Source organism: Candoia aspera, chromosome 5 (genome assembly GCF_035149785.1).
Source record: "Candoia aspera isolate rCanAsp1 chromosome 5, rCanAsp1.hap2, whole genome shotgun sequence".
Taxonomy (NCBI): Eukaryota; Metazoa; Chordata; class Lepidosauria; order Squamata; family Boidae; genus Candoia; species Candoia aspera.
In genome coordinates this window covers 48275454-48299458 of record NC_086157.1, presented here as the reverse complement: position 1 = coordinate 48299458, position 24005 = coordinate 48275454, and the positions used below count along the sequence as shown (strand labels likewise).

At 34.6% G+C, this 24005-nt stretch overlaps 1 protein-coding gene across 2 annotated transcripts in view; it reads left to right on the top strand.

Moving 5' to 3' along the window:
* The window catches only part of BCLAF3 (BCLAF1 and THRAP3 family member 3), a 28715-nt gene extending 5066 nt beyond the window's left edge, over window positions 1-23649 (top strand). Inside the window, exons 2-12 of one of the 2 annotated variants that reach the window (XM_063305160.1) lie at window positions 3909-3982; window positions 4613-5191; window positions 5539-6144; window positions 9085-9263; window positions 9925-10033; window positions 10675-10738; window positions 11589-11704; window positions 16187-16301; window positions 18180-18272; window positions 20961-21110; window positions 23243-23649. In XM_063305160.1, coding sequence (XP_063161230.1) covers window positions 3942-3982; window positions 4613-5191; window positions 5539-6144; window positions 9085-9263; window positions 9925-10033; window positions 10675-10738; window positions 11589-11704; window positions 16187-16301; window positions 18180-18272; window positions 20961-21110; window positions 23243-23257 — 2067 coding nt within the window. In that variant the 5' untranslated portion in view covers window positions 3909-3941 and the 3' untranslated portion in view covers window positions 23258-23649. Of the gene's footprint in view, window positions 1-3908; window positions 3983-4612; window positions 5192-5538; window positions 6145-9084; window positions 9264-9924; window positions 10034-10674; window positions 10739-11588; window positions 11705-16186; window positions 16302-18179; window positions 18273-20960; window positions 21141-23242 lie in introns of those variants that run through there. The other variant, XM_063305157.1, reaches the window with a different exon arrangement.
* The last annotated feature ends 356 nt before the right edge of the window (window positions 23650-24005 follow it).

Genomic DNA, 24005 nt, shown 5'->3' with positions numbered 1-24005 from the left:
ATGTTGTGGAGAACCAATCAATAAACTATACAATAAAACTATAGTTAACAAATCTGTCGCTTAGTGCAATGTATGAACTCAGCCTTACAATATGCAATTTAATATGTACTCATGAGGTCACTCCAGGATTTATTTTACTTTATTTTATTCATTTCACTTTAGAAATCAGTTGTTTATATTCAAGCACTTTTAAATATTTTGCATTCCTTGGCATTCAGGATTTTAGTTGTATAAATACTGTGGAATAAGATCAAAATACAGGAAGAACAGTCAGTCTGAATATCTGTTGAAAATATACTGTAGGTACCATTATTACACAAGGAGGCTCTCAGATATAGATCTTACTCTTTATTGTAATGTAGTCATAGACATCCACAGAATATCCTAGACACTAAACATGAATAGTTTGAAGACTGGTCCTGGAAACAGTTGTAGCCAGCCTTTATGGCAGCCATATTTTTAACCCATCTTGAAAGAAAGCGCCAGATAAAGTTTACCAATAGTCCCATTTTGGAGATAATTAGAGCATAGGATAACCAAGGACACATCCTGTTGCACCAATAGACCTATAGCTGCCATACAAACCTGAGAGAGTAGATAGCACTGCTACCCACTGCTGCTACCGTGTTCCTTTCTAGGTAACAGAGAGTCTAGGAAAATCCCCATGCAATGTTCCTAGAGCAGGGTTTCTCAGCCAAGGTTCCATGGAACCCTAGGGTTCTGCAAGAGGTCACTGGGGGTTCCCTAGGAGATCACATTTATTTAAAAACATATTTCAAATTCAGGCAACTACATATAAAAGAGGTAAGTTTCATTCTTTTATTTTTAGTTTAAGAACACTGTTAATGCATATATACAGGCCTACCCATGAAAAGAATATAATAATTTTGTAGCTTCTGACCTATATTTGAGCCTGAATGTGTAGGGATTCCCCGAGGCCTGAAAAATTTTCAAGGGTTCCTCCAGGGTCAGAAAGTTGAGAAAGGCTGTCCTAGAGCTTCCAAGGGAGTGCAGCCAATTCAGCACTGAATGTACAACACTTTCCAAGCTGGTCAGTCTTCCTGCCATAGGGTCTCCAATATCCAAACACACAACCACCAGCATACACAGGGAAAGGAGAACAAAACCTAGCAGTAATATTATTTTAGTATTCCAAATATTAACATATCCAACTGGAAGAAGGCAGCCATAATTCCTCTGGTTGACAAAATTATAAAATCAGAACATACATTAAAAAAGGCTTTGGCTTTAACTTTACCCGTACAAGACCAGAGAGTATTGGTTAACTACTATGGTATTATGCCAGATACTTTGAAATCAGTTGGCCAAAAGTTAATATTTCTATTTTTCCAGTGTTTAGCTATGGACAATATAGCAGCAGTCAACAAAAATGCTACCAGATCTTTACACAGACTCTCTGCATTCATCCATAGGAAACTCATTCTTTTTTATCGTTCTCAAAACTACTTCCGGGCTTGCATATTGTCATTTTCTAAATTCAGCTCTGTTGAATATTAAATGAACTCAGTAGAAAAGTACCATAGCTTGATATATGCCTGAGTTACTAACAGCGAGTTTTTGTTTAGAAATGTAAAGGCATGCAGCGTTTTCCACCCTTCTTGCCTAGAGCAGTCAGTGGTTTGACTTGGTCACTGATATCAACCCACAGTGGTTGAAATCACAATGAACAAAAGTAAGCCTTTGGAATAATTCTTTAATATCTTTCTTCATCTAAAGAAGCATCAGTTTCATATCTATAAACCCTATGCCTAAGGACAAGTTCTTGTTCCCTGTTTTTTAAAATTTTGCTAGCTGGCAGAAGCAAAGAGGAGAAGATCCAATAAATATTTTACTGAATGGATATAAATATTTATAGCAAACATATAAACTTAACTATATCTTTGGTAAAGTTTTTCTCTCCTATTTTTCTCTCCTAAATTAGTTAAATTTGTTTGTGAAAATGTTTGTTAAAGGACACTCTGTTAAAATCTAAGAACAATTGCTTTCCACAAGGTGAAAGAAGTGTCTGCATCGAAAATTTTGCTAGTTTTGTTATCCCCAAAGCAATATCCTATGTATGTCAAATTTTCTCTGATTTGAATATGAAGGCTTTGCTTGGCTGTGACTTCATCCACACACATTCAACTTTGCTAGAGCTGTAATTTTTATCATGATTTTCTTGGCTTGCTGAAGTCCTTTCGGGCATGGAGAGGAATGTTCTACTTTTGAGAACCACTTCTCTGGTATTACAATACTTACTTTGCTGTTTTATTAATAAGCAGAAATCTGAAACTGAAATTCGAATATAGAAGACACTGGGTGGAAATGTCAAAATTTTGATGCAAAATTTTGCATCAAAAGCAAAAGAAAATAAAGTGTGTCTCTGTTTGTAGTGATGCGCGTAAAAGAGATCTACTTATGTGAAAAGAAGAGCAGTAGTAGTCTATTACGATATAGTAAGTGTGGAAGAGACACTAGTATACATTTCTGGTTCTTTCTCCTCCACTAGCCTTTCTTAGTTGAATCCAGATGTATAAAAATACGTCTTTTCGATGAACGATGCTACTGACCACATACATTAATGAAGGAGACAGGGCCATTTCATCCATGGTTCCCTTATAATTTACAATATATAGATAGAGCTATTATTGTAGCAAAATAGCAAACACTTTTCCTGGCTGAAAATCAAATAGTAATAAAAGTTTTTGTGAATTAGATTCTACTTCATTCGGCAATAAAATAGCTAAAGTTTTTGAACTGCCTGCTATGGCTTTCTCATTTAAGGTACATTATAATATAACAGTGCGTTGTCATTAAAGCTTCCTAGAAGTATTAAAGAAAGCATTCTATTTTTACAAAATGCAAGATGCAATATGAAAGTACTCCAAATCTATTAATACAGAAAACTGAGAAATGACCATGAGTATGTATAATTAGAAAAGTGAAATATTGACATTTCTTTCCATGTTTGAATTTGGGAGGTTATTTTTCCAGCACATATTGGGATCTTAAATATTTATTTTGTATAATGCTAATTCAAAACTTGTTTAACTGGAAGATAATCTCAATATTGCATAATTTTTGCCACAATGTGTATGATGTCAGGGTGTGATAAGTCAGAAAATTATAGTACATAATGAATATCTCTTAATTATGACATGATTGTTAAATTATTGTACATTATATTTTTAAGAATATAAATTTGTCTGTGTCCAAGATTTGCTTATCTTAGCATTTTTGTGTGTGAATCTTACTGTCCTAACAACCAGGAAACACGCTGAGACAAGGAACTGGTCTCTAATGCTTTATTGCTAGTACATAACAGGAATCCTAACAAACTGAAGAAGCGTGGGAAAAACCCAGCCATATAAACCCCAAAGGTTAAGGCGGTCCCGATCTGTGTCTCTTTGAATGGCTGCCCAATTCCTCAGTGCTACACATGCGCTTAACAGTCTGGATGGGAGCCCCCTGCTCGCCATCCTTACTCATGACACTTACCATCTAGTTGTTGCACAGTAGTCTGCCAGTTATTGGCAAAGCTCCATGGATAGACTGCAGGATATCTTCTGCTAATCCCTGGCTTACATCAGTTAAAGCTGATTCAATTGAAGTGGTATGATTTAGGCTTCTGTCCCACTTTTTTTGTGGGCATGTTTTTCTCTTCAGAAAATAACTTACTGTAGAAACTATATATAAATACTAATGAATAAATGAAATCAGCAAATTGTCAAAACTTCCATTTCAGATAAAATTGAAATGCTGTGTTTTCTCTTTTAGCCTTTCATTCTTGTTGTCTTAATTATTGATACATTAAATAACTTTTTTTGAAATAAACATATTCTGGTAAACTATTAATAGCTATATACTAATTACTATCAAATATCTGTTTGTTTAATTTTTTCTAATAGGTTAACGAAGACAGCTTAGAAATATATGAAAAGATGGTTAGGTCCCGGTCAAGATCACCACGATGGAAAAGAAGGTAAATGGTCATGTTTTTCTATTGCTCATGTAGGCTTTCCTTAATTTACTAGAAGAAAACAGCACTAAACGATTCTCTGAGAAATTATTCTGAAAATAATTTCAGAATTATTCTGAGAAGTTATTCTGAAAATTGCAATTATACTTGTATTTGGAAGTAAACATATTCAGGATTTCAGGGTGAGAGATCCTCTTATCCATTAGAATGGAATATGATATTCCTTACTGAGCATAAAGCTGTGCTAATATTGTTCACCCTTTGGAACGTAGCTGGTGACCTAACCAAAAAAGAAGCTTTATGCTGCGCTTAAAATTTGCTGCATTTATAATTCATATGGATAACTTGCAGAAGAAGCTGGTCTGTATAATGGGAATGATCTACATGAGGGAACCTATTTCATTTTTACTTCATTTTTCCTCTATTTAAATTTAAGCAATAAAAAGCAACAGTAAAGCAGCATATTAGATTTACAATTTTTTTAAAAAAAATTCAAAGTTGCCAAATGTAATAAGCTCCTATAGGTAACTTAGAACAAAACTTTTATGCTATTTTGTCAGAGTCCCAAACTTTCTGACATAATGTATATTGTAGTAATTAAATATAATTCTGTGTTTATGTGTTTATGTGTAGGTCTTTATCACCAGTCTTCAGGGCACAGGAACACAATAGACAAAGGCACTATCACATTGATTATGACTGTGAATATAAGGTTTTCCAAAAAGACTCGAAGAAACTTATGTCTTGGAGAATGGAAGATGGAAAACCTGGGCAAACCAATCCCAGGCATATACCACATGAAACTAACTATCATCGGCTTCATGAATGTAGGTCATATTCCCCTACTCTGAAAAGAAACCCTTCAGAAGACATTAATAATCATAAATCTTTTAGAATATATTCACCTGAAAGAAATGAAAGTATCAGAAGAAGCCAGTTTTCTTCCAGATATTCAGAAATGTCTCACAAAGAACACCATCAGTCATTTTATCTATCTAAAATACGTGTCAGAGAAATGCATGAAGATGTTCGACCTGTTGGAAACACAAAAGAAATGAAGACATTTCATAGGCCATTAAAGACTTCATGTAAATTTGAAAGGAAGTGGAATGAAAATGACTTGAGGCACCACCAATTACAAGAAGACGAGTATGTTCAATCACCTCGAAGATTTTCTAATGAATTTATGCCAAGGAGTTCTTCCCAGAAGAGGTAGAGAAATTAGTTCCCAGTTTTAATGATTTTTTTTTAGTGGTGTAAAGCCTCAAGTGAAAACCATTTGCCCTGATAGTTGAAGATTTCTGCCCAGAAAAGTATTTTTTTCTAACAATAAAACATAGTTTAATTGTGGGCTACCGGTGGTAGAGGAATGTTGTTTCTTTTATATTAATCCTGTTGGTGACTAGCATATTCAAGATCATAATTTCCCCTCTTTTTGGTGGCTTGAGGGATCATGGGGTGACACATTCTACCTAAAGCCTGAGTTTACCAGTATTCTGCATACATAAATTCTCATTTTCTTCCTTACTGCAAGTATAAACTACTTTATATCAACACAGGTGTCCTGACCGTGAATACAGAGAATATGGGCCCAGCTCTAAAAAGGTGAAAGAAATGGAAAGGTATGATAGAGAAACAGCAAGCAATTCCAGATGGAAGCAGAATCCTTCTTCCAACCAAGAAAAGGAAGAACAAAGAAATCTTCAAAATCAATGGCATGCTGAACTCAAGTACAGTAATAATTGTGAAACTAAGGTTATATATGATTATTCTCATAAACATCATAGACATCCAGATGGAGGAAAATACATTTCTGATGAAAAAGCAGAGAAATATACAAAATTGGACAACAAGAAATACAGCTACTGTAAAGGAGTTTGGAATAGTAAATATTCAGATCACTGTAGCAGTGACAGGGTGAGCCATGTGGGAGAGCCTCACACTGAAGTGGCAGTGAAATATAATTCAGGGAAAGGCTACAATTCATGTGCTAAATCCTTAGATCAAAATGAGAAAGAACGAATAAAGAAAGATTCGGATTTTAGGGGAAGAATAGATTTTTCCAGCAGCCACCAGCATGACACCCAACGCAAAATTTCAGATGTTCATGCTAGGAAAGAAAAACTTACTGTCAAAGTGGATATGAAGAAAATACATAAATACAGGTATTGTCTCTTTAATTATACTGTATCTATTTTCTGTTAACAAATTATTAAAATGGGCATAGTCATTTTGATCATTTTAGGTCAGTACTGTTGAGTTCAGTGACCATGATTCAGAGAATTGCAGTAGCTTTTTGCTCCATTGCCCCAGCAGCTTCCTGAAAATCTGAATACCATGGGACTCTTCCTTTATCTCCATTAATACCTCCAGTGCAAGGGGCTGCAGTTAAAATAAAAAATCAGAAAAATCTCCTTCCCATAGTGGACCCCGAAATATGTGTGCTTGAAAGTAATTTCCAAGAAATTTTAACTAATCACCTAAAAGCAGAAAAATAAGTCATGTAAGAATAACTTTCTTGAATTAACTTTGCTTTTAATGGTTTATTCTGCAAAACTATGAATCATGTCTGTATCAGTTTATATAATCAGAACTGGATGACAAAGTTTTTCCTGGTTTGTATAATTTCAGAGACTGGTTTGTGGTTGCTTTAAACTTGCATGTTCATATGCGCCTTTAGGAAATAGTGTTCCTCATTCAAACTTTGTATATTATTAGATCAAGAGTAGGGAATCCATGGCTCTTTAAATAAAGCTGACTGCAACACTGAGCAGTCCTAGGTTATAGGATAAATGTGAAGAGATGCTGAAAGTTGTAATTGGTTGCAGATTTTCACTCCTTATATGCTATTTTTTCATTCTGCGTTTTGGGGAAGATGTCTTCCACAGCTGTAGCTTAGAGAAAACTATCTCCCTATGTTTTTGGTTTATTTATAACTATTATGTTTATTATATCTGGCCTCTGAAGTTAGGCCAGCAGCTAACTCCAGAGCTGTCATCTGCATAGACATGAAATGCTGGCAGTTGAAGTGTTAGCTTATTGAAAGGATAAGATAGTTACAGTGGTGCTTAAAACAGATCACATTTTAGGTCATATTTATGCAGAAATATTGAAAATTCAAAAGAGCTCACAAACTTTGAATGACCACTGTACAAAGGTTGAACTTGTTCAGTGTATCATTATATATAAGGGAGAGATGGCAGTGTAGCTCAAGGGATGTAGATGCTGAAATTAAAGAGGACAAATTTGAGAAGTTCAAATAATCTAGAGAAGAATTATGGTTTTAGGTTACAGCAAAGGGTCATTTAATTGGCCTCTTATCCAGTTATAATTTTAGAAATCTTATAAGTCTACCTCAATAATCATGGACCATCCCTGCCTTTAGTGCCAGGTTCCATTTCCATTAATAACTGGAATAGTGGGACTTGACTTGCAATGAGAGTGCATTAATTTGGCATTCCATTGAATTGTGATTGTACTGGAGAGAAATTATGGACAGCCTGTGTACCTTCTTACTAATTAACCTGCTCTGGGTAACCTAAGTAAGAATGGTTAGCTCTTGTTAACTTCCCTTTTTTTCTTATTTAAATTTAATTTTTATTTGATGTACCTAAATGCTTCAGAGAATTCAGTATGTCCAGTTCTGCATCAGTTGGTGTATTTCATTAATACAGCTTTTTGTTCTTCAGTATAAGATCAAAATATGGCCAGTATCTAAACGAGCTGCAGTGATTTTCTGTATCTGTTCATAGGCTTTTGCTGCCCAGAAATGCTGTTCCAAAGAACAGCTGGCCCCATTTAAATTACTGCCTGAAGCATGGTTTAAATAGCACCCTTTCCCCAATCCTTTCCTTCATTTATTTCTCCATGGTATCTGAGAAACAGTTTTTTTCCTCTCTTCCTGTTATGTGCCAGAGCTAGCAGTTGAGAAACCACTGAAGTCCAAGGGGCTATCACAGTTTTTTGTAGCCATGTAATGACTAATTTTCATAGACTTTTACTGTATAGAAAATACACTCTTCCTTAAGCTAAGTTAAGATTTGATACATCCTGGTTGTTGTCTTTACAGTAACACATAAGCGGCTTATCGTTGCCATTGTTTCATTGTTTTTTTTTTATTATTATTTTTCAGTCTAACCTGCAGCCCTGGCATTTCTTGAGAATTGATCCTGTTTAGCTTTTTAAGATCAGTCAGCTTTGGCTAAGTGCTGTTACTTGTGATGGCTCCTGTCCTTTATATAGTAGTCATTGTCATTAACATTTAGCAAACAGTGTTCAGCATTTTGCTGATTTGAAAGTTCGCTGAACATCTTGTAATGCATTATTTTTTAGATTTGCTACATAAATTTCTGCAGCAAGTTTCTAATAGCATAATAGAAACACAGAGAATGAGATTTCAGTGTGGCAATTTGGAAATCTTATGCAGTGGACTTGTGTCCCTGAAGAAAAGAATATAAGGAAACGTCAGTACAAGAATAATCAAGTGTTAATAAGGCAGCACAAGCTGATTTTTGCCATACGTAAAAGATCAGATAGCTCTTAGAGTTATGATCAGCTGCTATTTGGGCGTTGATATAAGTTTAAAGTAAAGTTAGGATCCATGATATCACAAATGCTCAAATCTGATTGAGTCTCTGGTGATGTTATCAGAAAACAAACAAAAATGGCATTCAAACAACAGCTAAGCAAATCTGAAGACTCACTGTATTTTGCTCTTGACCTTATGCTGTGCATTTGGAGAAAGATTGGGTGACTGCATTTCTGCTCCACAAACACTTTCATGCCTTTGAACTGCATATGAAGATGCAAAGACTGCATTGCATGTGAGGAAGGGAAAGATTTTCATATAGACTAGAAGAGGTTGTCTTCTTGCTGTTGTATATGTTTATATTTGTGTATGAAATTAAGTATAAATGCAGTAAGAACTGTGAATTGCACTAAATACCAACATTACTTGTATATATGGAATATTATTACATGTCTCCATCTTCAGATGTGGATTACTCACACAGTTCTCTTTTTATACTCTATTGCTATTTTGTTCAAATACTTTGAATGTTGTTTTAACAGGGAATATTTTCTAAACTTTCCTAAATTTATTCCAGGGGAGCTTCTGGTCATATCACAGAGAGGCAGACATCATGTGACCTAGTAGCTGTGGGTAAAAAACCTGAAAGTTTTCATCCTGTATTTGAACATATAAAATCTGTGACACAGAAGGTAGAACAAAACCCATCAAAAGAATTTGCTCAGGAAATCATCACAATTATCCACCAAGTTAAAGGTGGTTACAGAAAGTTAAACATCCTGATTGTATGTAGTATCATCACTGTCTTGTAATCAAAATATTTTGTATGTCATTAATCCAGGTAATCCAAGACATGTGAAATGTTGCAGCTGTTGCATAAAGTAGTATGAGATTACTGCCAAAACTATTTCACTTTTTAAATTAAAGGTGGTGGGAAAGTTAAAAAATGATGGATTTGTACATGCATATATAGATCAAATCAATACTTTTTGAAAAACACTGTTGAGTAGTAATGGGCACAGAAGTAGCTTTTGTACATATATATATATACTCTGTGTGTATGTGTGTACACACACACAAACACACACTGTATATTCATTTTAATTTGAGATAATTCTAACTAAAGTAAATATTGATTTGATCTTTTTGCACTTGGCTACCTAAACAGTAAAGGTTACATGGGCCTCTTGACATAAAAAGATTATTGAATGGATTTTGAAGACTGTACTGAAAATAAGAGCGTGCTGTATGCTACCATTACAAATTTACTATATTAAGGAATATCTGGCTGTAAAGATTGTAAGGCTTAAGATAAAATATTACAATCTTCTTCAGTGTGGAATTTTCAATAGCTGTTTTAACCATGACATTGCAGTATGTAAGATTAGCTAACTTTTTTCCTTCATTGTCTTCACAGCAAATTATTTTAAATCTTCTGACCTAACGTTACATGAACGCTTCTCAAAAATACAAGATATATCAGGGGCAGATGAAGTTAAAAGACATTTGGATCCAGAGATTCACAGGTAAATAAATTTATTCAATCAATAAAATTGATTTTGGTTGATTAAACAACAAATAATCCTGATTTTTAAAAAAAGTTTCCACAAAATTTATCTGATCTGGAAATAAAAGCATTTATAATAAATAAATACATGAATAATACCTTACTATATCCCATTGTTCATATTGCTCAAAGTCCTACTTTAATATAGTCCTTGGAAGACTTGAAATGGCCATGTTTTGTTCTAACTAGACAGAACTCTCAAACCCTGTTTTTTTTTTGTTTTGAACTTGAAATGCTCAAAATGGTGTTTTGAGTTGGAACCTTTTGTACATTTCTATGGAAGGTAAGCAAACCTAAGGCATTATGCAGCATGTCGGATCTGTCTTTTCCACCATGAACATTTCTTGGCTCATTTTCTGGATCTTCCTAATTATTGCTGTAATCTAGTTATATCCTAACCTTTCTGTTCATATTCAAAATAGTCTGAATGTATTCTTGCACCATGACCAAAATGGACATGGAGATTTTAAAAAAAAATGCAGTAGACCTCAGCAGGATGCATTTTTCAAGTATATTTTGTGTAATTTAGTGTCTGTTGTAGTTAAAATTTGTTTCCATTTAACTTATTATTGATACTGATTTGCGTGGTCATTATATTAGGAGGATTGATATGTCTTTGGCAGAACTTCAGAACAAACGAGCTATTTCATGTGAGTCTGGACAGGTATGTATGTTTATATCTTACTGAAAAGAAAACATATCTTCAGCAATGTTATAAAGTGTCTTATTTTAATGATTCCATAATATGTTCATTTGTTCTGCATCTACCTTACTGAAACAATGCTATAACTTTATTTTTATTGAAAATAAATTTCTTATTCCAATTTTCCCCCAAAGAGCTAAATACGGGGTATGTAATTGTCCTCTCTCTTTACAGGTAGTCCTCGTTTAACAAACTCAATTGGGACCAGAATTTTGGTTGCTAAGTGAGGCAGTTGTTAAGTGAGGCATCATGTGACTGGACCTGATTTTATGACCATTTTTACCATGATCATTAAGCAAATTACCATGATCAGTAAGCAAATCAGTGTTTCCCTATTGGTTTGGCTTGGCAGAAGCCAGCTGGGAAGGTCACAAATTGCGATCAAGTGACCGCAGGATGCTGCAATTGGTTGTAAATGTGAGCCAGTTGCCAAGCACCAAATCACAATCATGTGACCGTGGGGGTAGTGCAACAGCTGTAACTTTGAGGATGGGTCATAAGTAACTTTTTTTAGCCCCGTCGTATCTCCAAAGTGTCGTTAAATGAATGGTTGTTAACCAAGGACTGCCTGTATCCTCAAACCAACATGTAAGGTAAATTTGGCCAAGAATGTGTAGTTCAAGTTCACCAAATTGATTTTAATAGTTGAATGAGAATTTTACTGCACTGGCTGTAATGTATAATTTGTAATATACTCATTACTGTAACTTTTTGCTTTATTTTATTCTAACACTGGTCTTACTAATGAAGTAAGGTAAGAAAAATGAAAATAAAAACTTTAATTCAATAATCCGTTTGTTATTTTTTTTAGAATATTGTGAGAGTTCTAGAGGACCCAAATGATTTGAGACATGACATAGAGAGGCGAAGAAAGGAGAGATTGCAGAATGAAGATGAAAACATCTTTTACATTAATATCCCACAAAGGTAGATTTTCTCAAGAGAAATAATAGTTGGAGTTGAAATAGAATGGCCACACTATTAAATGTAGTGCTATCTTTCATGAGATGTACCTTGAACTTATGGTTTATTTAACTTTTTCTTCCTTTTCCCTTTGTAATTTTCAATGAAGTGTCATAATGCACATAAAAATGCATAATATTCCTTTGTTTTCTACACTGCTTCTAGAAGATACAGTTAAGTTAATTTTGATTTTAGCATCAGCTTTTAACTGATATACGTTATTCATGAATTGCCCAATCCCTCACTATAATAAGTTACATTAGTGGGAGTGCTAAATGAATTAGTTTGGCTATAAACTGTCTGTTGTGCTGTATTGGGAATTGAGGAAGATAATGTATTCAGGTACATGATGTAGAAAATTATGTACTCATTCTGTTTTTCATATCTGGTTTGAAATTGTTGCTTCCCACCTGCATAGTCAGATGAAAATATAGTTTTTCTTTTGGTGGTGTGAATAAACTTTGAGATAGCAGTCATGGAGTACCACCCATCATGTTGCTCAGATTTAGCCCTTTTCCAAAGCTATAAGACAATGGCCATTCATTTTTAATACCCCTTTTCCTCTGTGAAGAAACATTTTCTGCATCCCAGCTCTTGAAAACTAGTCAGTTTTCCATTAGACTTTTTTTGCCTCCACCTTTCAGGAGATATTTGGTTTTATTTAGACCTCAGCCATAAAAGAAGAATAATGAATGCAAACAGCTGTAGTAGGATACTGTCTTACATCCATCTAAACTTTGTCCTCCATTTACCAAAACTATAATTCATGCTACTCTGCAGTACACTTTAGCTGAGACAAAATGTTGTAAATTTCTATTTGTTTATTTATTTGGCACATTTATAGTTGACAATTAAATTTTAGTTGCCCTCTTCTGAACTTTCTCTAGTTCCACTATATCCTTTTCAAGGTGTAGCAGCCAAAACTGCACACAGTATTCCAGATGTGGTAGCACCATTGGTTTATATAAAGACATTATGATATTGGCATCTCTATGTTCAATACTGCTTCTTCGTATCCCTAAAATGCTGTTGGTCTTTTTATAGGAGGTATAACAACACCTTCAGTGAACTGTTTACCTGTACTCCAAGATCTCTTTCCTCATGAGTCACTGCTATGTCTAATCCCATTCATTTATATAAATAGTTAGGATTTTTGGCATCATTGTACATAACTTTATGCTTCAAGTCCCTTATTATTTTTATCACTCTTCAAAGTTTAGGGTCATCAGCAAATTTGGTTATTTCACTAGTCATGCCTGATTCCAGATAATTTATAAATACGTTAAAAAGCACCAGTCCTAGACAGAACCCTGGGGACCCCACTAGTTACATCCCTACATTGTGAGAAATGCTAAACAGTCATTCAAATGCCCTTGGCAAGTATGTTTCATATATATGTCTTTTTGGCTTTTGGCTTTATTCCATTGCTACCATCTTTCAGACACTACTCACACAATTTGCTATCCATGATCTTTTTCTATGTCCATAGTTGAATTTTTTAAGCCAGTTTAAATAATGTAAAATCCGTTACAGGATATAGCCTTCAAAACATGAATGTTCTATATCACTATGCCCACATAACACTGGCAGAAAATATAGCTTGTCTTCAGCCATAATATTAGCAAAGTGCTGTCTGGCAAAGCTGTTCTGGGTGATGAATGATCAGGTAAACTCTGGCTGTCTGCTAGGGTATGAGTCATTCTTGGCTGTCTGTAATATATTTGTCACCCACACTCAGGCCAGATCATTCACTATTTAAATAAACTTTAAATAAACTTTGTTACAGATTCGGAGTTCCCAGAACCAAGCCATCTAGTTTTATTTTTTAAGTTATCCTTAGTATAAAATAATACTCAGACGAATGTGATCATTCCATGCCTGTTTGGCGGATGCTGTATTATTTGTCAGGCACACCTGAAGCTACTTGTTTTCAGAATTAGTTTATTAGGTTGTTAGGTATTCTTAAAATTTGCTGCTGCACCTGAATTTTGACACTGGCCTCCAATACATCACATTTTTCACTGTAGAATGATCACCATGTCCTGCTAACCCCAACTCTACCAATTTTATGAACCATCAGTTTCCTGGAATTTTAGTTTGATTTCATTTTGCCTCATAAATTTAAGATGTACCATTCTGATTGTGTTATATTTTTCATTCACAATTTCTAAACAAAATTTATATGGTAAAGTGGCAGTGTTGTTCTTCTAAGATTATTTGATGCTTTAAGTATGTTAAAAATGGGTGATTATTTTTACAAGATGAATTGCCAATAACCAGAAAATACTGTTGAACTAATATCTATTTAGCATATCTATTTATGAGGCCATAGAAAAAGATTTCTGGTGCTGCTTCCCTATTTCAATTCCTTTTTTCGTAACCTTTCCAAACTGGAGAATCATCCAAAAACATTTCTTGTTTAAATTGACATTTTGTTTGTTTGTTTGTTTGTTTATACATGCTTCAAATTGAGTCACCACCCATCTCACTCAGAGAGAGACTCTGGGCAGTTTACACTAAAAGCAAGAATAATCATTAAAAAAAAAATTTATTTTTATTTTCTTTATTTTTTATCCCGCCTTTATTATTTTATGACTGTCCTGAGCACTGATGGTGAGCAGGAGCCCCTATCCAGGGGGGAAAACGCATGCGTAGTAGAGAGAATTTGAGCTGTCATTCAAAGAGACACAGAACGGACTCGCCTTGACTTTTGGGGTTTATCTGTATGGGTTTTCTCACGCTTCTTCAGTTTGTTAGGCTTTTCTGTCTACTGTAGCGGTAATAAAACACTAGAGACTTATTCCTCATCTCGGCGTGGTTCCTGCTTGTCAGGACAATAACTAACTCAAGGTGGCAAACATACCTAATACTCCCTCCTCCTCCTCTTTCCCCAAACAACAACCCTGTGAGTTGAGTTGGGCTGAGAGAAAGTGACTGGCCCAAGGTTATCCAGCCGGCTTACATGCCTAAGATGGGACTAGAACTCACAGTCTCCTGGATTCTAGCCCAGCACCTTAACTGCTAGATCAAAATACAATCCAAGATGGAGGTTTTAAAAGATCTTAATTTATGGGAGCATCTTCCCATAAATCAAGAGTGCTTCTTTGGGGTGCTAACCACCCCCAGGATTTGTTGCTCCACCTCACATGAGCTGGCAGAGCCAGGTCTACATTCCTTTCTGGAAGCCCAGGAGAGTAGGTGCCTGCCTTACCTCTAGGGAGGAGAAGGTTCCATAAGGCAAGGGCAATGGCAGAAAAGACTCTCTTCCTGGGCCCCACCAAACATTTTTTTATGGACAGGGCCATAGCATGCCTTCTCTGCCTGACCAGGTGGCTGACAGGTCAGTATAATGGGGGTGAGATGGTCCCTCAGGTACCCTGGACCCATGCCATGTAGGGCTTTAAAGGTAATAATCAACACCTTGAATTGGACCCAGAAGCAAACTGGCACCCAATGCAGCTCCCGCAGCAAAGGTGTTGCATGTACCATCTTTGGGCCACCCAAGATTGCTTGGGCGGCCACATTTTGAACCAGCTGTAGTTTCCAGATACTCTTCAAGGGTAGCCCCATGTAGAGTGCATTGCAGTAATCTATACGGGAGATGACTAGGGCATGAGTGACTGACCAGAGGGCCTCCCGATCCAGGAGTGGGCATAACTGGCACACAACACGAAGTTGGGCAAAGGCCCTCCTGGCCACGACTGCCACCTGCCCCTCAAGCAGGAGTCATGAGTCCAAGAGGACTCTGAGTTTCTGCACCAGGTCTGTCTAGGGCAGTGCAACCCCATCCAGAACCAAAGATGGTAAACTCCTGGATACAGAGGAGCCCCTAAACCACAGCCAGGAGTTGGAGTTGGCAGGAGTTTTAGCATACGTATTATATTTGAACAAGTATATTGTTGTGAAATATTATTTTTGTAAAACTTTGGTGTCCCTTTGAATCAATAACCTCTCAGATTGTATTTATGAAGTCTTTGGTTCAGACTTGATCATGAACAACTTTGGTCCAATGCGTTTGGTTGGATTGATCTAACTATGATTGTCTGGATCAGTTTCAGATGGGTAAAGATGTAAAGATGTGATGATAATTTGTTTTCGTGTGAAGCAAAATATACAATCTTCTAAAACAGATTATTTTAGAGCTTTATATTGAACTCTGTAAACTGAAATTTCAGAAGAAAATAAGTATCAGTCTAGTTCTTCACACAAATAGTGTTTGATAATCTGCAAATGGTAATGTGGTACTTAATCTCAACATATGGAAGATGTTGCACAGGCAAGGATCCTTTACAATTAGGGTATTTATTAGAAATAGCAAAGTCTGATGACTATTGATTTTATCAGAGTTTTCAGAAATTATGTTGTTGTTGTTTTAAATTTGATTACCGTGCCAGTTTAAATACATTTATTTAAATCAATAAAAGCTAAAATATTGTGTCTGTTTAGACATGCACAGAGTAGTAGCTTTGTGAAACTTCAGAATGCTCAAACATACGAATACCAGAAATCATCAAGATTCCCAAGTCAGCCATTGAGAAAGTTTATTAAGAAACCACACATGGTAAGTTCTTAGGAATATAAATTGTGTACTGTATTTCACTATTCCATTTATTTTAATAGAGTTTTCATTGTGATGTTTTTGTTTTGGCTTGATTTGTATTTACTGTTATACACTGCCCAGACTCCTTCAGGATTGGGGCAGGTTATAAATGCAATTAAATAGGTGTTTTTTTTCGTTTATTATGTAGTTATGGGTTACCTTTAGAGCAAGATGCGAAGACTCCTTTGTCAGCTTTATAAATTTTGGGAACACTTTTCCCAGGTTTAAGTTACTTGCACATTGTATCATCTAAGGGTGAAAAAGAGTATTGAGTTGTTGTTTTTTTATTAAATTTTTGAGTTTCTGGGATATGTGTGTTAACAGCTCAAAAATATGCAAAAATGTATTTGACAAGACTGTATACAGAAAGAACAGAATTGGTTGCATTTGATACTTTTCCTTCTGCAGAAAACCCCTTCAGAAATGTCTGTCATTTTTTGAAATAATTCATACCCCAAGTAGAGATGTTACACAGTAAATTGAGGTTGAGCTATAACCTTTATTATTTTTAATCTCAGCCAGAAACTTAACAGGGCAGAAAGGCACATTATTATTTGTAGCTGAAGAGATTAGATACAGTGCAGGGACTGAAGAAAAGAAGACAGACAGAGAAAGTAGGAGAAAAAGAAATTTTAAATGGTTTGGCTATTTTCAGTCAACTAGAGAAGTAGACTCTATGGCTGAATTAACCTTTTTATTTGGCTCAGTAAGGAAGCTCCTAGCAGGTTTTAAAAAGTGAAATACCACAGTGATTTATTGAAAGAGGCTGCTGGCCAGAATGAAATACATGGTTGCAAAATTTGTTGGTCCCTAATACTCCTCTTTCCTTGTACGCATAATAATCTCTTCCTCTTAACAACAGTAAACATGATTATCTTTGCGAACAGGAAGTTTCTTCCCTTTTGACTTAACAAAACCATTATACAGAAATCTTGCCTTTAAGATAAAAAGTTAGATTTGTAGAAGTGTCATCTTAACACATATGGTTAGTGTCAGGTTGGGGAAATTTGTCGTAAGTAAACAATAATCAAACCATGAATTTTTTTTTTATCCATAGTAGTATTTAACCAAAAATGCATCAAATGGTAGAGCATCCATCCCTCTACCATTTTCTCAGTTTCTTGAAAATATTGCAATTATGTCAAAGCAAGATACATAGAAAAAAGAACTGAGAAGAAAAAAAATCTATGTATGGAAACAAATCAGCTGTGTAAGAGAAGAGATATACCACAGAACAGTGTATAGCTTTGCACAGCTCTGTATCAGAGCAAGATATGTCAGCGTTATCCCCGAAACTTGCACTTCCTATCACTACCACACAGGGGAGAACCATGTTCCCAATGGCTATACCAAAGAAGGTAAAACTGAATAGTAACGGTCAAGTTGGCTATAGCTAGTCAAACTCTGTTAGCCAGATGATGTTGTGCAGGTGGAAAAACTAGAGAATTTGAGAGGCTGCTTTCAGCATTCCTTAAGCCTCAATCTGAGATAAACATATGTGGGCAAATAATAGTTTTGTAATAGGCATAATTTAATAACAGTGTTTAGGATGAGGACTTCAAAATATTTCATACTAGCAATTTCGCTTTTGCTTATAATCACCTGCTAGAGCTCCTCAAATGAAATGGTGTATAAACCTTAAACAAATAAATAAATAAAATTATCTAGTTGGCCTGCAGACAAAACTAAGATGAGGAAACACATCCAGACTTTTTTTTCTTTCACTGTTTTCCTTAAGGAGGAAAAAAAGGATCCTTTCTGTTGGATTTGCAGCATTTATAATTTGAAAAGTTTAAATATGTCGATATTCAGTAAAATTACAATTTTCTTTTAATGTAGAGTCATTATACTGAAAATTCACATGATGATATTGCAAACAATCGATTTAAAAGGCGTATTGAAAATCCTGAAACAGTTCGAAGACCTGTCAAGGTATAACTTTAATTTTACTGTATTCCACTGGATCAGTAGAATTATTTTTCTTTTCTCTTTGCAATAAAGTTACATAGTATTTGAGTGTTACCATAGAAAATAGAAAGTCATAGGATAACTGAATGAACTACAATTTCTAAAAATAAAGTTTCCTCCAGTAAGAAGAGTGCCATGGTCATAGGAAAAGCCATTTTTGATGCCTGTTGCAGAAGATCCTATTTTTTAAATAAATATGCCTTGTATCTCCTACTACCTGGTATGAGTTGTAAACACGCATGAATCTAGTAAGTTTCTATTCACAATAGGAAAGTAAATACTTAATTAAATCCGAAACAACTTTTTTTTATTTATTCAAAAATGAAACTAATTAAGACAGAGTCATTGTTTCATTAAGAGCTTAACGTTTTTACTCTATTTACATTATTTTAATTTGTTATGTGCAACATAAAATTGTTTGTTCTGACTCTCTCATTCTGTCTCTCAGTGTAAGATAATTTAAATTAGCTATTGCATTGCACTTTTATCTAATGGAAACTATTGCCAGTTTAAGGTACACTGGTTTATATAAATCTAAGTTTATCCCTCTGAAAGTGGGTGATGGCTATGAAAAAAGATAGATTTTTGACCTTCCAGATGTTGCTTGCTTGCTTGCTTGCTTGCTTGATATAGCCACCCATCTCACTGCTGCAACTCTGGGCAGCTTACAGAAATGGAAAAAGAAGTCTGTCCCATAAAAATAAAAAAACAGTTGTAATATGGGGTTTAATAGGAATGCAGAAGAATATATAAAAGTTTATTGATCAGACATATTGAGTCTAACTTAACTATTACAATTGTACTATTACCCTTAGCTCCTGCTTTTGCAATAAAAAAAAACAGAATCTTTTAAATCCTAATGCTTTATAATTGACTGACTGATTGATTGATTTTTATTAAAGAGATTTATATGGCCGCCGAACTCACGGTGACTCCATACGGCTTACAAAATAGATATGTATTCTCTTTCAGGGAGAAGCTTCATTTTTGCATGACCTTTTTTCACAGATAAGAACTTTCTCATGAGAGAGAGGTCTGCAATAAGGATTGTCAGTGTTAGTCATTAGTACTGGAGGTTGTAGGAACTAGAGTATGTTACCCCATATGCTGAGGGGTTGTTCTACATTAGAGGAGTTCTTATCAGTCTGAGGTCCACAGAGCCTCCCTTATTGCTCATCAGTCCTTCTGTTCTGCCTGCCTTTTTTACATTAATTTTTTTAAAATAGAAAGCTAGCATGCTGCAAAGCATCAGCCTGCAGCATCAGCAGCTTTCTTCTCAAGAATCCCTCTGAGCTTCATTTAGGACTCATACACTTTCTTAGACAATAAGTATGATGGGTGGCTGCAGTTCACTGGTTGTTTGGAAATATGCCAACTTCCCAAAATGGATGAAGATATGCAGGAGTAGTAAGAAATTTCATACTGGAGGGATGGCAGTAGCATTTGATCAAATTGCGATTTGTAACTGGTTATGTCTCCCATGGTAGTCATTTTGTTAATAGGCAAAAATCTACTCACCCAAGCAGTTGTTTTGTGATAGCATCCACATCATATTCTTTCAAGTGAAGTCTCTTGCCCTGTAATGTAAGCCCTTTAGATTTATTGTTTGCCTTCTCAGACAAATCTTGAAGTATTTGCAAGCAGACCGTTACATATGTGCTAGTGCCTATGAAACTCTGTCCCTGAACATTTGTGTTAATACCAATATTATCTCAAATTTTAATGATAATTAACAACAGCAGCTGTCTTATGGAATGTTTTAAATTGTATTTTTTTAAGTGTTATCTAAGTAGCCTATAAGATCTTAAGCTTTTAAATTTGGAGATTTAAGGTTGGGTTGATAGAACTAAAGTGGTAGTAGACAAACCAACAAGAGACAAAGAGTAGAAAAGCTAGCACATGATAATGGTTGGAAAACACTAGGACTGTTACATTGAGAAGAAGCTAACCTAGTTTGGATAAATCATAATTTATAATTATAATTATCCAGATTTTTATTTATTATATTTATTTATACTTCGAATTCATTTGCTGCCCATCTCACTCAAGAAGTGACTGCCCATCTCACTCAAGGAGCAACAGTAAAAACAAGAATAAATAATCATTAAAATGCCATAAAACAATATTCTTATATAAAAGTATAAAGATTTCCTATATAATCAGTAATAAGACCATTTAATCTTACATATTCTTGAAATATTAATGGCAGTGTTGTAGTTCTGCTTTTTATTTTGTGTATTATGAGTTCAAATCATAAGATAGAAAGTTTCATAAAGTCTATTTATTGTTAGTAGGGTAGGGAGGCTGCAATCATTCAGTCAAAGCCCCATTCCTTTTTTAGGTGTATTGTGCTGCACATAAAAGGGAGTGGGGCTTCAACCACACAGTTGCTTTCTACTCATGATGTTTTCTTAAATAATGTTGCTGTGTGGTATTCTAGTTAATGGAGTTTGGTAGTAATTTTTATTGAATATTTTGCTCCTTTGACTAGAATACATGAAGAAGGCCTAAAGCAATTTGTTCGGGTTTTTCTTTAAAATCATAATGTGTATGTATGCAAATACAATTTATATTTAAGCATTCTTGATTGTTCTATTAAAAACTGTTCCAATAAGATTCTGAAAACTATTACATGATTTTTTTTCTCAACAGTACAGTTTTATTGATGGGCGGCCTCACTTCAGATCAAATCTAGTACAGAAGGGTTTGTACATACAGGCTAAATACCAGCGGTTACGTTACGCTGGAGCAAGAGGATTTACCACTTACAAAAGCAGAGAAGGACTTTTGAGGAAACAGCAGGTGAATGAATTATTTTGGGTCAAAGTTTGAAGCTGTTGTCAAGCAAAATTTTATTATGGTCAATGACCAGAATTCCATAAATAGACAATAAAATGAATTCTAAATACAAATGACTGTATGGATGACAAGTATACCATCAGTGCAATTAAATCATGGCAAGTTCTACAACAATTGTAATAAAACAGTTTTCATTATCCTGCTAAATGTCAAAGATAGAAATTGAAAAGTATTATTATTGCAACAATTATATGTTTTGATGCAAGTATCAATTATAAGTACATGCTATACCTTGAGTAGTATTTGCCTTTGTATCTTACAAGGTAAGATACAATTTTAATTTGTGTGAGAGAAAGAAAAATTCCACCCTCAACATGTAGTTTGTTTCATTGTACCTGGTTATTTGTTTCTGAAAATAGAAAGCTAAAATAGTAGAAATTGGGACTGGCCTGGAAAAGTAGACTTCTTACACTTGTTTATTTTGATGAAGAGATCACAGGTGTATGGTTATCACCTGAGAATCAGTGTGAGAAACAGCATTCAGAGCTGCCTAATGTGCATACCTCTTTACCTGCAAACAGCCTTGCAAAGAACCAGAAAGTAACCCACCACTTTATTGCGCATTTTGTCTCTTCCTCATCTCCATTCAGAGCTGTATGAGATAACTTCTAATGTACTTTCCTTTGCATTTGGCTGGCCAACTCTTAATTTTTTTCCCCAGGATTTTAAGGCAGGACATTTCCTTCCTTAGATTTTAAAACTAAAGGCTTTAATCCTAAGGGAAGAAAATATAACTCTGGATAGCCTTCAGTAAATTATGGTTCTGCAGATTTTTCTTTTTTTTCCTTTTTTTCCTCTTCATGTTCTGTGTAGCAACAGGGAAGCAGCGAAAGAGAAAAGCTGCGTTTATTAAAATCAGTTCCATCAAGCATTACCTTTCCAATGGTTTTCCAGTAGATACTTCAATTGGATATAGCATAGCATAGTGAGAGATGTAAGATCCTTATAGTTACCTGAATATTCTTTTTATTCTACACCCTTTTTCTGTCTTTTTAAAATGTAAACTTAAAAGTAGACTTACTGTTTTTCTTGATCTATAAGCCATACTGGGATACTTTCAGTTTGAAGTGTGGGCTGTAAATTAAATGTACAAATTAATAAATAAATGTGTCCATCAGTGAAAATATGGCACAGCTAGATAAGTTGTGTTCTTTCTTCCCCTCAGCTTTGTAAAGAAACAGAAAGAAGTTAATGGAGAAGCTGACTGCATTTTTAAAGCTGGGCAAAGTGATAGTCCTTTCTCTTGATTTTTCCTGACTCTAAGAGAAGCATCCATCTCACTAAACCAAAACTACTCAAACAACATTATGGCTTAAATCACTGTGTGAATCCACCCATTGTGAATCTGCCTAACCAAAACTTATTCTTTCCAATGGAAACCTACTTAACCAAACTATAATTAAGTACTTGAAATTGTCTTTGCCTTTGTTTCCAGGAAGGGATAGTCTAACATACGTGCTCTATGGCAGAACTGTTTTCTTGAGGCAGGCAAAGAGCTGTTATCTTTTTGCTGTTACTGTTGAAGAAGAAAAAAGGATTTTTAAAAAAGCAGTCAGATGCAGAAAAAGTTTTTATACATAGCTTCTGTTGAAAGGGAAGTTGGACACAGACCCAATTTACATGATCACCTGAGATGATCATTAATTGCCCAGCTGAGGTTGCTCCAATGTATTTAGTTGATGACATTTTACAGCATAGTTATATTTATAAAACTGGAACTATTTAGGATGAATGTATGATTGTAAATAGATTCTTGGTGTTTTCCTACAGATAGCATGCATGATGTTTTATTATCAACTAATGAATCATTTCAAGTATCTATAAAATTGCACTTTAAAAATAGTTAATATACAGAAATAAAATATTGCTAATTGCAAACTCCAGAAATCTAATAATCACATAGGATTTTGAAGACACTTGGTACAACTGAATGTTTTTCCAATCCCTTGAGAGCTCAGAAGTTTGAGGATTGTTAAATATAGCAACACTGGTAAAATTTGGAAATTCAAAGTTAGCTTTAGAAAAGTTAAACAAATTTTTGTATATATGTAATTTATTTTTTATTCCTTTCACAGGAACTGGACATCTGAGCTACAGTACTGAAGTAGATAATAAGATGATCTCTTTATAGAAGCATCTGTTCGCATTTAATAATGCTATCAAGAATTGAAATGGAAAAATAGATCTAATACTTTAACTTTTCTTGATAAAGATAATTTTATTTTTAGTAGCATAATGTTGCAGGACTTTTCTACAGTTTTAATAATGGCTTTTCAAAAATAGCTTTCAGCTGAACATTGTAGGATTGTCCTTTTGGTTCCTCTTAAAGACAAGTCTGGAAAAAAAAACCCACCTGAAGAAAATCTTTATTTATTATCTTTTTTCCTCTAAGCATGGTTTTATTACTAGGAGTTGAGTTGTTATACATAAAGTTTATATGTTTAAAGTTTATTGCTTATATAATAAACAAACAAAACAATTACTTCTAGTCTGTGATATATAGAACCATATTGTGCTTTCCCTAAGCAATTATGCTAAGGTTCTGTTTATATGCTTATTAGGTTTGCTGTGTCTTAAAACATTACCTTACATTTTGATATGCAGATACGAACATTGTTTTAATATGCTAGATCAATGGTTTCTAATATGGTCTGTAGGCTAGTGTAGATGGACTCTGACATCTGTTTATCAAAACATATATTCTGCCCAGCTACTATGGTTCTAGGTAGTTTATAAAATTAAAAACAAAATCATATCAAAAATGGTAGAACTACAGTACAATAATCCTATCATATCAAAGTGATAGTTGCCTGATTACCAGAAAATCTTTCAGAAAAC